The sequence below is a fragment of the Parasteatoda tepidariorum genome, chromosome 3 (genome assembly GCF_982258835.1).
Source record: "Parasteatoda tepidariorum strain Cologne lab strain chromosome 3, Ptep-v5.0, whole genome shotgun sequence".
In the NCBI taxonomy this organism is placed as follows: domain Eukaryota; kingdom Metazoa; phylum Arthropoda; class Arachnida; order Araneae; family Theridiidae; genus Parasteatoda; species Parasteatoda tepidariorum.
Window position 1 is genome coordinate 845,438 of NC_141757.1, and position 14,582 is coordinate 860,019.

A 14,582-nucleotide genomic window follows, 5' to 3' on the forward strand; every position below is an offset into this window, starting at 1 on the left:
TAGAAAAGAGCTCCTCTCGCCTCAGATATAAATGACCTTATAAGCGATAAAAAAATTTTAAAACTTGACCATGTATCCGATAATCTGTAACAGAGAATTCAGTGAGCCGGAACTTTGGAAAAGTGGCCTGATATGCGGATGACCTTATATCAAGTTCTGACTGTATAAAGCGTCAGTCATAAAACTGTATATTTTCGTCAAAAGATCAGGAGGGTGTGTATCGGTCACACATTTAGAAAAGGGTCTCCTAAAGTCGCGAAATTTTTTCTTTTCAAGCGTTTCTAGAAGTGATCAAATTGCAATAACATCGTATTATTATGGACATATTAAAAAATCACGTTGACCTGTTCGAGTCATATAGGCATTCTCAAGACAATCAGGGTAAAAAAAAGGATAAAACTGGTAGCCTAACTATTTTCACAACAGTTTATTTGTGGGCGGGGTGATAATAGTTTGCTTTATTTAATTCACCACTACTTAGTTCGAATTAGAAATTGTATTATTACACTTTTAACACACAAGGATTGGATGTGTTAGATTTAAAGTGAAAGCAAAAATAAGTCATTTAAATTTGTCATGCCCAAACTTAAGCTACCGCTTTTTATTTTATTTTTTTGTATTCTGATTCCGTACGAATACATTTGACTCTCCCGTCTCGAAAAGGTTAAAAATGGAATTGAAAAAGTAACTGCCGAAAAAATTATTAGAAAACGGCGTGGATTTATGAAGGAATCGTTACGGACCAAGTAAGTTAAAAGTGCGAATTCGCGTATCATGATAACTTCATATTAAGGACATGAACATTTGAAAAATTTCTGGAAAAATGATAAAACTTCAAAAACAGAACTGAAAATCGAAATTAGTAAAACAATGCGGAAACGATCGGAGAATGACGTGGTGAATGTATGATGGAATGGATCATTACAGACTCTTCAAAAAGTTTTACATCAAGTTTGAGATTCAAAACATGGGGATTCATTGAGACGGTTGATGACTGCCGGTGAAAAAAATAATTGGAAATCGACGACCCATCAAAAATGATTACTGCATTTGCCAACGCATCATGTAAATAATATAACAATTTGATATACAGAAAAAGACACTATGTAGAAGGGCCAAAAAAAATAAATAATCTGAAAATTATATTGAATATATGTTGAAATGGTCGCGAATCAAGTGCATCAAAAAGTGATAACTCAACAAGGCATTATGGTCCGGGGTGCCATTTCCTTTGACAGCCGGACCCCTTTGGTCGTCATTAGAGGTACACTTACTGCACAGCGGTACGTCGACAACATCCTAAGACCTGTTTTGCTACCGTTCCTTTTGCAGCTCCCTGGGCTGGTTTTTCAGCAGGACAATGCCAGACCACATACGGCACGTGTTGCTATGAACTGTCTGCAAGCTTGTCAAACTCTTCCTTGGCCTGCCAGATCACCAGATCTCTCCCATCGATCATGTCTGGGATATGATGGGAAGGCGATTGTATCTGGCACGGAATGTTGATGACCTCGTTCGACAATTGGATCGAATTTGGCAGGAAATACCGCAAGAGACCATCCGGGAGCTTTATCGGTCTATGCCACGCCGTGTAACAGCTTGTATCCAGCCTAGAGGCGGGTCAACACATTATTGAACTTGTTATTGTAACTCTGCAATAAATTATTCAATTGTTCTGAAATTTTAATCATTTACTATTCTGTACATTGTCTTCCTCTCCACCAATTTTCGTTTCAATCGGACAACTCCTTCTTGGTGCGTCGATTTTTTTGTTATAGAGTGCATGTACGATAGCGTTAATATGAGGAAATTCGCAGTCAATATTATGTATACAACATGGCTCTATATCTCCCCTTAATATTGAAATATAATATTCAAATTGGACCTCGTGTTATATTACCCCACTAAGAAAAAAAAAAATTCTAGGCTTATTAGGGGGTACACAATTGTGGCCCTATAGGTTACTGCGTATATATATTTATGTATAAGAGTGTGTTAAATAGCGTTAAAATGAGGAAATTCGACGTCTAATGTTCTTTATCATAACAAAAGCCTATATCTCCCCTTTATATTGACCCATAATATTTATATTGGACCAGGTATTATATTACCGTGTACTTGTTTACTCTACCAGGGTAAATAATTTATATATATATATATATATATATATATATATATATATATATATATATATATATATATATATATATATATATATATATATATATATATATATATATATATAAGAGTGAATTAAATGGTATTAAAATGAGGAAATTAATATTAAGGACAATATTAAGGAGAGATATAAGCTTTTGTTATGATGAAGAATATTGACTTCGAATTGCTTCATTTTAACGCTATTTAACACACTCTTATATGTATATATCTATGCACAGTAACCTATAGGACCGCATTGTGGCCTGTAATTGTTTTCCCTTTTAGAGTATATCGGAGATATAGGCTTTTGTTATAATTATATATATATATATATATATATATATAAGTTCAAAATGAAGAATAAAACAAAGAAAAATTATAGACATATGAAAAAAAGGGGGGTGGGAAATAATAAGTAAAAAAATAACAAACAACATATTATTTAAAAAAAAAAAAAAAATGTGAAATTTTAATTAAAAAAGCCGGAAAAAAAAGATATAATCTTTTCATCAGCCCACACGATTATATCCGCAAAACAGAGTGCTTTCTGATATTGTATCAATAAAGCCAAAGCAAAATATATTAATACAATAGTGTGAGGAGCACTCAAAATTTTTTTTATAAAACAACAACATAAAATTAGATCATAAAAAGTAAAAATAACATGTAAAAACAGATAATAAAATAAAATAAAAAGAAAAAACATTAAAAAGGGGGGACTATAAAGCGAGTAGCAAAATCATAACAACTTACATGGACAGAAATTTTTCAAGAATGATTTAAAAATGTTTTCGCAGAAAGATTTCCAGATTACAAAATATGAAAACAAAAGATGAAAGCAAAAGCGCAAATCAAGTGTAACAAGAGGGTTTTAAAGTGTCGTTCTTACTGCACTGCTACTTATGATGATACTTATTGTTTTTCTTAACTTTCTTAGTGTTTTCTTGTATTTTTTTATTATATATATATATATATATATATATATATATATATATATATATATATATATATATATATATATATATATATATATATATATATATATATATATATATTGTATATAGTACACTAGTATACAATAATATAATACCTGGTCTAATATAAATATTATGGGTCAATATTAAGGTTTATTAGCTTTAAAATGAGGAAATTCGTACTCGATATTCTGTTTTAACATATGTCCAGATATCTTACCTTAATATTGATCCATAATTTTTATATTGAACCACATATTTTATTACCGGGTGCTAGTGTCCCCTACCGGAGGAAATAATTATAGGCTTAATAGGGGGTCCACACTGTGAAACCTATAGGTCACTATGTATGTATATATATAATAGTGTATTAAATAGCTTTAAAATGAGGAAATTCAGTGTCAATATTCTGTATTAACACATTAGCAGTCGTAAACCCGAAAAATTGGATGGGCTGTTCAGTTATTGTTATGAAGTAGGAAATAAAATGAGTGAGCATTAAATGTAGTTATCACATTCCCTTTAACCACCTCCTGCTGCACAGTGTATACTAACGGAGTAAATCCGCAGTTCATCTCAACGTAGTAAGGTAGAGATTATCATTAAAAAACCGCATCTTCATGCATGTATTCAACTTTGCAAACATAATTTAATTAAAAATTATACATACGAAATTTATGCAATATAAAATTTAATTTGAATTTTATACAATGAAATGAAGTTAATCTGTTAGAGTTCAGTCTGTAATTTTTTCTTTCTTTTTGCAGTTCTTGCATTAATGCTAATAAAGAAAATAGACATTCAGAATAATTTTTTTTAATGAAAATATCAAAACTGTACACTATTTTTGGTTATGATACATGTGGGATACCACAATAGATGGACATAAAATATAGAAACCCATTAATATTTGTAGTGAGGGATTGTCTTGCCCAAAATCCAGATACATTACTCAATAAATACATTGAGTACTAAATGTTCTGTACCCGAATTTATTTGCTACCTGTGAACCAACCAGACCAGAAATCCTGTGTAGAGTAAATAACTTTTTTGCTCTTTTCTTTATCGGTAGAAATATTATTTCCATAAAGACTCAAATTTCTTTTCAAAGACTTTCAAAAAAAAAAGAAAAAGATTCTTTTCAAAACAGCAATATTACATGAAAAAAAAAATGGTTAACTACGCTACATGTTAAGTAATTTAACTATTTTTTTATGATTGAAGAATTTTTTCAAATGTTAATATTCATATGGACGCTTGGAAAATCTAAAGACTTTAAGGGGACCGGAAAGTAACATCGTTTCTGAGCATTTGATATTTGTTATCAGGAATTTATTTTTAATCAGTAACTTATTCACCCTCGTTATCAGTAACCTTTCAATGCCGAATTGAAAATGAATCGAAAAAAAAAAAAGAATTGGTTTTTAGACTAGAGAATATTTAACGTGCAGAAACTTTCCGGTTCTCTTAATATTTAAATATTTCCTTATTTTGTAACACATGTTTTATTTTCAGTGTGTGAATTTGATTCCATTGATTGGCGTTTGAAAAAGAAAAACCAAAAATATATCGTAATGAAGTACTTGAAAAATATGCATATTTTAAAAGACTTTTGTTGATTTATCTATTTTTTCTTCATAATTCCGTATTTTTCCGTTATTTCCGTAGCACTTTTTGGTTTGTTTTTAAAAAATAGTCACAAACATGACGAAATTAACGTAATCAGTCAGTTACCATGCTTATGCTTTTTTTTTTTTTAATTATCGGGAAAAATGTTTCGGGAAATCCAAATATACTATAGATTTTAGATTTTTAAAAAAGGACGGTAAGGCAAGGTCAAAAATCATTTTAAAAAAAGAATATTTTGAATAGCAGAGTGCGCAAAGTGAAAAATGGACCACACTAAATTACTTTTGATCTAATGATCGGATCTTCACGTTCAATGGTTCGAAAGGAAGAGCTCAAATATGCTAAACAATTAGTGCAGACGCTATTTTAAGTTAAGAAATCAGACACAAAAACGTATTTTCTCTGAATAAATATACCTTTTCTTCGACGGATTCGACTTCCTGATCTCCAAAAGATAGGAGGTGGCCGCTATCTCGGAAATATGGTTCCAATAGTTTGGCCAGGTTAGCGGTCCAAAGTTTGGACTCGTTAATGTTCATTTTACCTTTAAAATCATTTTGTTCTTCTAGAATTGTTTAAGCTATTTGAAAACATTTTTGTACACATTTATAAAATTCGTTTATCCAAAGATATTTCCATTCATTACATAACTTATTTTAAATATTTATTGTTTTTTATTATTTTACTTAATGATGGTGGAAAAAATTTTGAAATGAAAGGTGAACATTTTTTTGCATGATTTTTAAATAATGCAATACGGACATGGCTAAGTGCAGAATTTGAGCGGTTGAAAAGTTTCCGAGAAATTGAATTTCAAAAAAGACAGATACTTAAATTTCAATTTCTCAGGAACTATTCGACCGATTTCGCTTAAATTTAGAATTTTGTCATGCAAAATTGCATTCAAAATGATACAAAAAATTTTATACCTTACAATTAAAAATCTTTCGACCTAATATTAAAGAAAAATAATTATAAAAATTTACTTCAACTTACTTTTTTCAAGGTATTATTTTTGGATGAACGAAATTTTTATTTTTGTGCAAAATTGTGTTAATTCGAGATACAGCGAAATACGCAAAAAGTAAAATGTACATTAAGAAGTCGAAACTTTGGAGCTCTCTCCTGTTGGGACCTCATTTCCCAGATTGTGGCTAACACTTATATTTTGGGGGTCAAAAATCCTATTCAGTCTGAAAAAAGGCATGTTTACTCAGAGAAAGTACTTTTTTGTGTCGGATTTCGTCACTTGAAACATCGTCTGTACTAATTAATTAGAATATTTGGAAGCCTCGAGCCATTAAGATCTAGAACGAGAAGGTCCGATCATTAGTCCAAAAGTTATTCAGGGTGATCCGTTTTTTATTTTGCTCATTGTACATTGTACATTTTCTTTGTGAATGCTGACATACGTTAAAATTAAAACAGGTTAATACATCACATAAGGATAAAAAAATATTTAAATAAATTAGAAATATCTTGCTATCGGAAACACTAACTTTTTATCACACTAATACAATTAGTTATAATTGTTTGGAATATATTTAACTATTTAAATTTGCCAAGCGTCGAAATAAATGTATATTAATTGCTACGTTGTATGTAAAGATCAACATTAAAGACTGATCACTCTTAATAACTTTTTATCTATAATTGGATTTTCGCATACTAACATGCTATCTTAAGAAATCTAAGGGTAATTCTTAACCATACTACTTAGTCAATATACTTTACTTACAAAATTGAGAGAAAAAAAATATATTGATTTAAAATAAACATACAAAACATAAATGTTTTTAAAAAAAAAGGTAGCCGTAATCAGGAAAGTATGTTCTCAATAGTTCAGCCAGTTTCTTTTACTTTTTTTTGTTCCATTTGTGTATCTATGATTCGGCCTATTTACTCGAATGAACACAATTATAGAACTTATTTATGTAAAGATGATTCCATATAAAAAAATCATTTTTTGAAATTATTTAATCGGAAAACTTTCAAACAGCAAGAATTTTCAAATCCGATTAAGATGTTAATTTTAAACGACAAAATTTAGGTTTGGAGGGATATTACTCAAAAACTATTGACAAATTTTATGTGTCGATATTATCATTTAATATAGTTTAAAATAACTATAATTCAAAAATGTTTTGACTATTATTAAATTATTGTATAAAAATATTAAATGCTGATAAAAATTTCCTTTCGTAGTTTAGATAAATTATTTTAGTTTTACTGTTATAGAGAAATTTACATTAAAGGACCATCATACATTATGGCTCGATGTTTTGAGTAAATAACAATTTTTAATAATGTTAAAACATTTGAAAATCCGAACAAATTGAAAAAAGTTTTATTCAGCAAAGTACGCTGAGTGTCTGATTTCGTAACTTAAAATATCGTTTTCATTAGCATGTATGCTAATAGCTATTAGCTAATATAGCTATATTAGCTAATTATCATACTTAAGGTGGCGTAATCTGAATGATTAAGAAGGTAGACATAAAAAACGCTGAATTAAAAAAAAAAAATTTTTTTTTTTACTTCACCCTACTTGTGAAACTATTTAAGAGAATTCAAAAGAAGTGTTTATTCAAAAAAAAGTTTAGTGTAAATAATAATTAAAAAAAAATTATTAACTATAGTTTAATATTTAATAACGCTCGAAATTTTAAATTGTAAACTACATAATATTAAGTGGCAGAAATCAAAATGTTTGCGAAATCAGCCAACTCGTTTTTAGAGAAATGAAATTTCAAAAAAGTTGTTTTTTTTTTTAAATATTCAACCGATTTTTTTCAAATTATAGCTTTTGTCTGTTAAAAATCATACAATTAAAATTAATCACACTATTACATTTGTGAATTCAATAAGTCAACCATTATTAAATTACATTACAAAAAAAGTAACGTCATAAAAAGTTATGTTTTACATTGAATAACGCAAAGGTCATCGATGCACGAGTTTTCTACTCAGTCAAAAAAAGAAATTTTAAACTTTCATAAATATAGCGAAAAACGTAAGAGAGGAAATGAACAATAGGTAGTGAACTTTTGACAGCATTTTGAACGATTTATACGATATTTTCTAGATTACGGCTTATACCCGTATTTTGAGAGTCGATGCATTAAAAAAAAACCGTTTTCATACCTAATTACCCTTATCACCTACTGATTATATTTAGCTCATGAAAGTTATTAAGGATGCTCCGTCATTACTGAATCAAATTGCGTTATTCTGCGAGAAACAAACTATTCTTCATCATTTGAGGGGATAAACAGTGATCAGAATTAAAAGTGTTAGGTCGTTGAAGTGGAACTGACGGGGAAATTTCCGTAAACGTTTCGAAACGTTACATCAGGAGTGCTGTAAGTGACATTAGCGTTGTTCTGATTTGGCGGTGGATAGTGGATGGGCGTGGTCATCGCTTTTCTTCGCCTATTCTTTCTATGCCATCTGTAGCCAATGAAAGCGCCGGCTACAACACCCAAATACACCAATGTCACGGAGACAGCCGTGGCGATGACTGTAGCTTTAGAAGTGCAAACTTTATCATCCTCCTCTTCTATACTCTGTGGTCTTGGAGCTACAAAAAGAAACATAGGTGCAAGTAAATGGTTATATTCTATCTATATCGATTACTATTTAGGGGTCGTTCCCACTACATGTGATTCACGCAAAGTCGAGAGAAATAGAAAATGTTTCGCTGGAATATATAATTCAGCAATCACATTTTCATTCTTTCTTATCTGTGATCGGCTTACTCCCACTGAGATACACTCCCTGGGAAAACATCGTTTGCTTCCAGGGTGGAGCCATCCCATCAGTGGTATGCTGGCAACCGCCATGGCCGATCATTAACATGTTGCGGCCCTCGGCCTTTCCAATCGGCCACGGCCAGATTTCGTAGTGGCCATCTTAAGTGTTTAAGGTTTCAAAATGGGGGGAAGACTTTCCAACCTTGTTCCTGATCACCTTCTTTTTTGCATTGGCGCTTCTTTTAAGCAACTGCTGGTTGATCGGGACTTTCTGCACATATATGGGGAACTGACGCGACGTGGGCTTCTGGACATGGTCTAGGCTTTCCTTCTCCAGGAAGATGCGTAACAACAACATTGTGATCGGGTGTGCACGCAGTGAGAATGATTCTTAAGTATTTGTATAACTGTGATAGAGTTCATTACGTCGCACTAGAGCTGCACAATGGGCTGTTGGCGACGGTCGGGGAAAGATCCCTGAGGCTGATCCGAAGACATGCCATCACAATTTTGATCCTCTGAAGAGGGGATGGCACCCCGCTTCGGTAGCCTGACAACCTGCCCGTGAAGTCGAGTACTTTACGGTAGAACAGTTAAACGAGGACCCATACCGCACACCCTCGGTCCCTACGCAGACTGATCTAAGTGGTCACCCACCCGCACACTGACCGCAGCTAGTGATGCTTGACTTCGGTGATCTGCTGGGATCCGTGTCTTAACAATCGGTCCATTGCGGGACAAGTATTTGTACAACTGTGATAGAATAACAAAATGTATTCATCATCTTTCGAGGGGAAATGAAGGTAAACTCGGCTTAGAGAAAACTAGCAAATTCTTTCCCCTATTTGAGACGGTTGTTGCATCTTTTCATTTGGTGACCCAACTCACCCCCAAATGTTTTCGATAGTTGGGTATTCATTCAAGCAAGGCTCAGAGAGGATGGATCACTCGAATGTTAATAAGGATTTGAATCTGGGTGGGGGATATGAATTCTACTCACGGTTCACTACTGATCTAGCAATTAATATCAGCAATAGACGGGTCATGATCCCTCGGAGTAACTGTGGGAAGTTTCCATGGTTTTCCTCTTAATGTAACACAAACGCGGATAAATTCCATCAAGAAGTCCTTCACGAAGACCAGTTGGTCAGAATGCTTGATTCAAGAGTTCCCTTGTCTTCTGGGTCAATTTTACCAAAATCTTTTTATTAATCTTTATATTTGTTTTCGGTTATGACAAAATCTTTATATTTATTTTAGGTGTTTGGATTTCAGAAAAACTACTCGATTGATTTTTATGTCACTTGGAAATTTGCAGCATGGTTTTAACCAACAAAAATCGAACATTCTCGAAATTTTTTTTATATAAACATTGAAATTTTCCCTCCAAAAAATATTTTTACTCTTTTTTTTAAAATTTTGCAACAAAAAAAAGAAAAAAATGAAATGACATTCTTTTTTTTTTGTTCTAATGTCGCCTCGTGTGACTATATAGTGTCGAACGTCTATCTGTGCTCGCTGGGTGTGCTCATTTTTATATGTTAATTATCTAGGGGGGGGGGGATGAAAAAAGTTAAACATGAGTCTTTGTATGATGATTTTTAAAACAAGGGATAACACAAAAGTGATACTTTCTGAAATACGCCGTTTTTTTACTTTTTTTTCTCTGTAAATTCTCAAACAAAACTTGGTAAACTTCCAACCACAGCAGATTTTTTTCTTCTTTTTTTGCTTCCAGCCGAGTAAAAACGAGATGATACAAAAGATACAGACACATTCTGCAACGCCCGAGTTTTCTCAGTACAATAAATATTTGAAATCCCGAGTTAACTCGGGATGATGAGGAGGGAAGCAGTTAAAGATCACATTCAATTATTATTAATAACAATGGGTGCAAAATATTTCAGTGTTAGAATTTGATAACTTTAAGATACCTGACAAATGAGAATAAGTATTACCCCACTGATATAGGGGAATGAAAAGAGGTGCTTCGAGCTTTAAAGAAATCTAAAAAACTACCGTCCCGCAGTGGACTGACCCAGCAGATCACCGAAGTCAAGCATCACTGGCTGCGGTTACTATGAGGGTGGGAGACAACGTGAATCAGTCTGCGAAGGGTCGGAGGGTGTTCGGTATGGGTCCTCGTTAAACTGTTCTTCGGTAAAGTGCTAGACTTCTCGTGCAGGTCGATACGGAAGTGGGGGGGGGGGCATCAGAGGAGCAAAATCCTGAAGGCCGGTCATCGGATCGTAATCGGGGATATTTTCCAGACCGTGGCCATTTTGCACGAGACGTAAATGAACTATTACAACGGCAATCAAAAGACTACCTAGATAAGGATATGTTTACTGAACCATTCTCAATAAATTAGCCATTTGAACTATTGGTCCTGGCAAAGCTCCCGGCAGAGAACTTATCTGGGCTTTAACTCTAGAACTATGAGTTTAGCGAGCTATTGGAACATTTAATTTTTCTACTGATTTCGCCTGCTTCTACTTTTTTTTTTTAATATTTTGTTGAAATGTGATTTCCATGACAGCGCACGTTTTTATCTATATTTTAATTTTTTTCCATCAATGATTTTGTTTACGTATCAATTTATTTTCATCATTGAGAGAAATTTCGTATTTTCGATACTGTGCCTGAATCACATAATACCCGGAAGGTTTACAAATCACTTTTTGAAACTGCTGTAAAAAAACACGATGGGTGCTCCCGTTTAACAAACACACGGACAGTTTTATATAGATAAAAAAATAAATAAAACGCTTACTATTAATGATGTTATGCCTCTGAAGTCCTCGGTTGATCTGTGTGGGTGGCCGCCATACTTGTTTAGGCTTTGCTGAATTTTGACTTTTTCCATCTTCACCCACTAAAATGGCCAAAGAGAGAGGAACTTCTTCTGGAATAGATTTTTGGGTTGTTGCTATGACCTCACTCGGTCTGTATTGGGGTTGAGAGGCGTAAAAGTTCGTTCTCCAGATCACATCATTTCGATTATAGTTTTGCTCATTTGGCTTGTCTCTAGAATTCTGTCCGTTCCACCTGTTGTTGGTATTCATGGGTGGAAGTGTTTGGACGACGCTCGGTCTATTGTGTTTTGTATTCCAATGTTGTTGGTCACCTGGTCTCGGTAATGGCACGGGTCTGTTAAAATCGTAACGATTTGGCTGATAATTAATGTTCCGGTCTGGAGTGTTCGGGATCTCAACTGGCCTTCCTTGGTTACTAGCAGGCAATCGGTCACTTCTCTCTCTGGGAAAGTCTAAAATTTCCAGCGGCCGTTGAATTTGTACTCCCGACTGGACACTGACTGTATCCGTTATTTCCTTCGGTCTATCACGGAAATTGGGTGCAGTCGTCACGATCCTAGGTTGCCGGTTATCAGTTTCTTGGAAATTGTAAATATTATAACGCGTAGCCTGGTTTAATAATTGCGGATTAAACTGGTTTTGATCCCATGATCCGGGTATTTCATGGGGTTTCGAATGGTCCCAGTTCCTGGATGGGTGAAGATTTTGTGACTTTCTCGATGGGTCAGCACTTTGTGATTGTATATTACTTCTCGAGGGATCGACAAGCCTTTGTGGATCGAGAGGGTGAACAGTGTCGGATGGTTGATAGTAAGGATTTCTTGCTGCTGAAAATGGATCTTTTCTAAGATCTAACCGATGATTATGGTAGTCTGTATTATAAAAGTGTCTGCTTTCCAATGTGGACTGATTTCTGGGAGATGATGCTTCAGGCAATCTCTTCGTATGAAAATAATAATTGGATGATGTCATTGGAGTCGTATAGCTATTGTTTTCCTCGTTATGAATGAAAGCAAATTTTCTATTAAAATTTGATGTTTTCGTTTGTGGTTTCGATGGTGATGTGGTCTTATCACTTCGAGTTGAATCGTCCATAGTTAAAGTTGAGACAACGGTTTCTGAATCATTTTTAAACTCAGTCGATGGCATCCTCTTAAATTTCGAAGCAGATTCAGTAGAAGGATGAGTATATTCTGGGGTATTTTTGGATGCCGCCAAATTTTCTGACATCTCTGGCCGATGTGTCGAGCTTTCTTCCGTGACACCAGTAGTTTCTTTCGATGTCTTTTCAGAAGAATCAAAGTTTGTATTTTCCGTGTAAGAGCCATACACTGTAGTAGGAAACGCAGTGTCTTCTGGGAAAAGTATAATTGAGGGAGATTCATCTTGAACCACAGCTCGGATCGTATCATAGTTGTCGTGATCAAAATAAACATCCTCGTCATCGAAGAGCGACGAAGAACCGTTTTTCAGAGATGTTTCTCGCTTCTTTCTTCTTCCATAAGAAACTCCCTTACCACCACACCGAACCTAGATTTTAAAAATAATCCATGTTATTCATCCATAAAGGAAATCAGGGGACATGAACAAGATGCGTCATTTTGGTTTAGAATCAGAGCATTAAATATTTTTGCATTTTTGGTTTTAAATTCTTTTTCAACAAGATTCAAGAAAACTGAAAAACAAATCTGATAATTATTACTATACTTACAAATATTATTAAAAAGCATTGTAAAAATTTAAAATATAAACTGCAATGTGTTTAGCTCCTGAACTGCTCCGTTATGTTTGTATAGTATAAAGTGACATATAACAAGGAGGTAGTGATTGTGACAAAGGCAGTAAAAATATCGAAAAAAAGTGACTTCATACATCGGAAGTAATAAAAAGAGAAGTTTGTGAGTACTTGACTCTCTTATAAGAATCATTTCCGGTGGGATTCTGCAATTTAGACAGGAAATGCAAGGGGCAATTTAACTGGTGATTCTGAGAAAAAAATAATTTTTTTTCTCCAAATTAGACGTGTGAAAAACGAATTTGTTCACATAAGTAAAGTATTGGTGCAATGAAAACTATAGGGCGAAACTTTTTTTTCCTCCTTTTTCTCAAATGTTTAAAAAAAATATTTGAAATTATAAAAGTTCTATTTTTTTTAAAAAAAAAAGTTTTATTGGGAGTTTATTGTTATTATAGTTGTTAAAACTATTATTTTGATTCCTTATGCTAGGTTTAGAACTGAGCGATGTCAGAAATTTTACATCGTGATATATCGTTTGTCAGACATCGCAATATAGCAATCTATAACGATTTAACAAATGTTCGAAAATTATCAATCAGAAATTTTTAAGTCAATTAAATATAAATAAAAGGAATAAATCCATAACAAAAGAAAATTTTAATTCTAAAAAAATGTTTCTTAAGTAACAATGGCATTATTTAATTTTTTCAATTAAAATACTATAGATTTGAGACAGCTGATGTCTTAAAGTAAAAATAAACACAAGCTTTATTTCAATTTTTTTTAAATGAAAAATGCCTTAAGATTTATTGGTTTGAAAATAATAATAAAACTGAGAAAATTATTTTACATAAATGCATGAAAAAATTTTAAAAAATGAAAGTAAAAAACAAACCTAAGAAACCGTTTTTTAAATTATTTGGTGAAAAAACGTACTTTTTAATCATCACTAGACCTTGTAAAAATTTATTTAAAATAATAAAGCTGCATTGACAAATGGTCAAATGGTCTTAAATTATTTATTATTTAATTTGATTAATTTATTTATTATTAAAAACAAAAATTTTAAAAAATCAATGAAGAATCTTTTTTTTTCTCGTTTTAATTCATAATTTCTTTTCATTAATAGATCGAGCTCAGAACGAAAATTTAAGATAACAGTGATTGCACAGCAATCGCAAAGTAACAGCATGCATTATAGTGCGCATAACAGCATTATAGTGCCATGTAAAATCAACTTGGTTGGCACATTAGTCAAGCGTATTGGAATTTTGGAACATATCTAAAACCACCATTTCATTTTGTTTCGGTTCATGAAATATGTTTCTATGACGTTAAATGAACGTTATTAGAATCAAAAGAATTATTATTACTTGTTAAAAGATAGCCCTCTATGAGGAGAGTGATCATATGGCAGCATAATTTCATGACACCATAGTGGTCTGCTGGAAGGGCTTCACTGAGTGTTGATAGAGGTTACCATCGCATGCATTACCCCCCGGATAAATAATAT

The 14,582-nt window shown here is 32.9% G+C and overlaps 1 protein-coding gene across 1 annotated transcript in view; it reads right to left on the minus strand.

Moving 5' to 3' along the window:
• Nucleotides 1-3,934: 3,934 nt before the first annotated feature.
• The window catches only part of LOC107457465 (uncharacterized), an 83,335-nt gene continuing 72,687 nt past the window's right edge, over nucleotides 3,935-14,582 (minus strand). Inside the window, exons 21-22 of the mRNA XM_087158562.1 lie at nucleotides 11,289-12,861; nucleotides 3,935-8,343 (exon numbers count right to left, since the gene is read on the minus strand). Of these exons, the coding sequence (XP_087014688.1) occupies nucleotides 8,057-8,343; nucleotides 11,289-12,861 (1,860 nt within the window). The 3' untranslated portion in view covers nucleotides 3,935-8,056. The remainder of the gene's footprint in view (nucleotides 8,344-11,288; nucleotides 12,862-14,582) is intronic.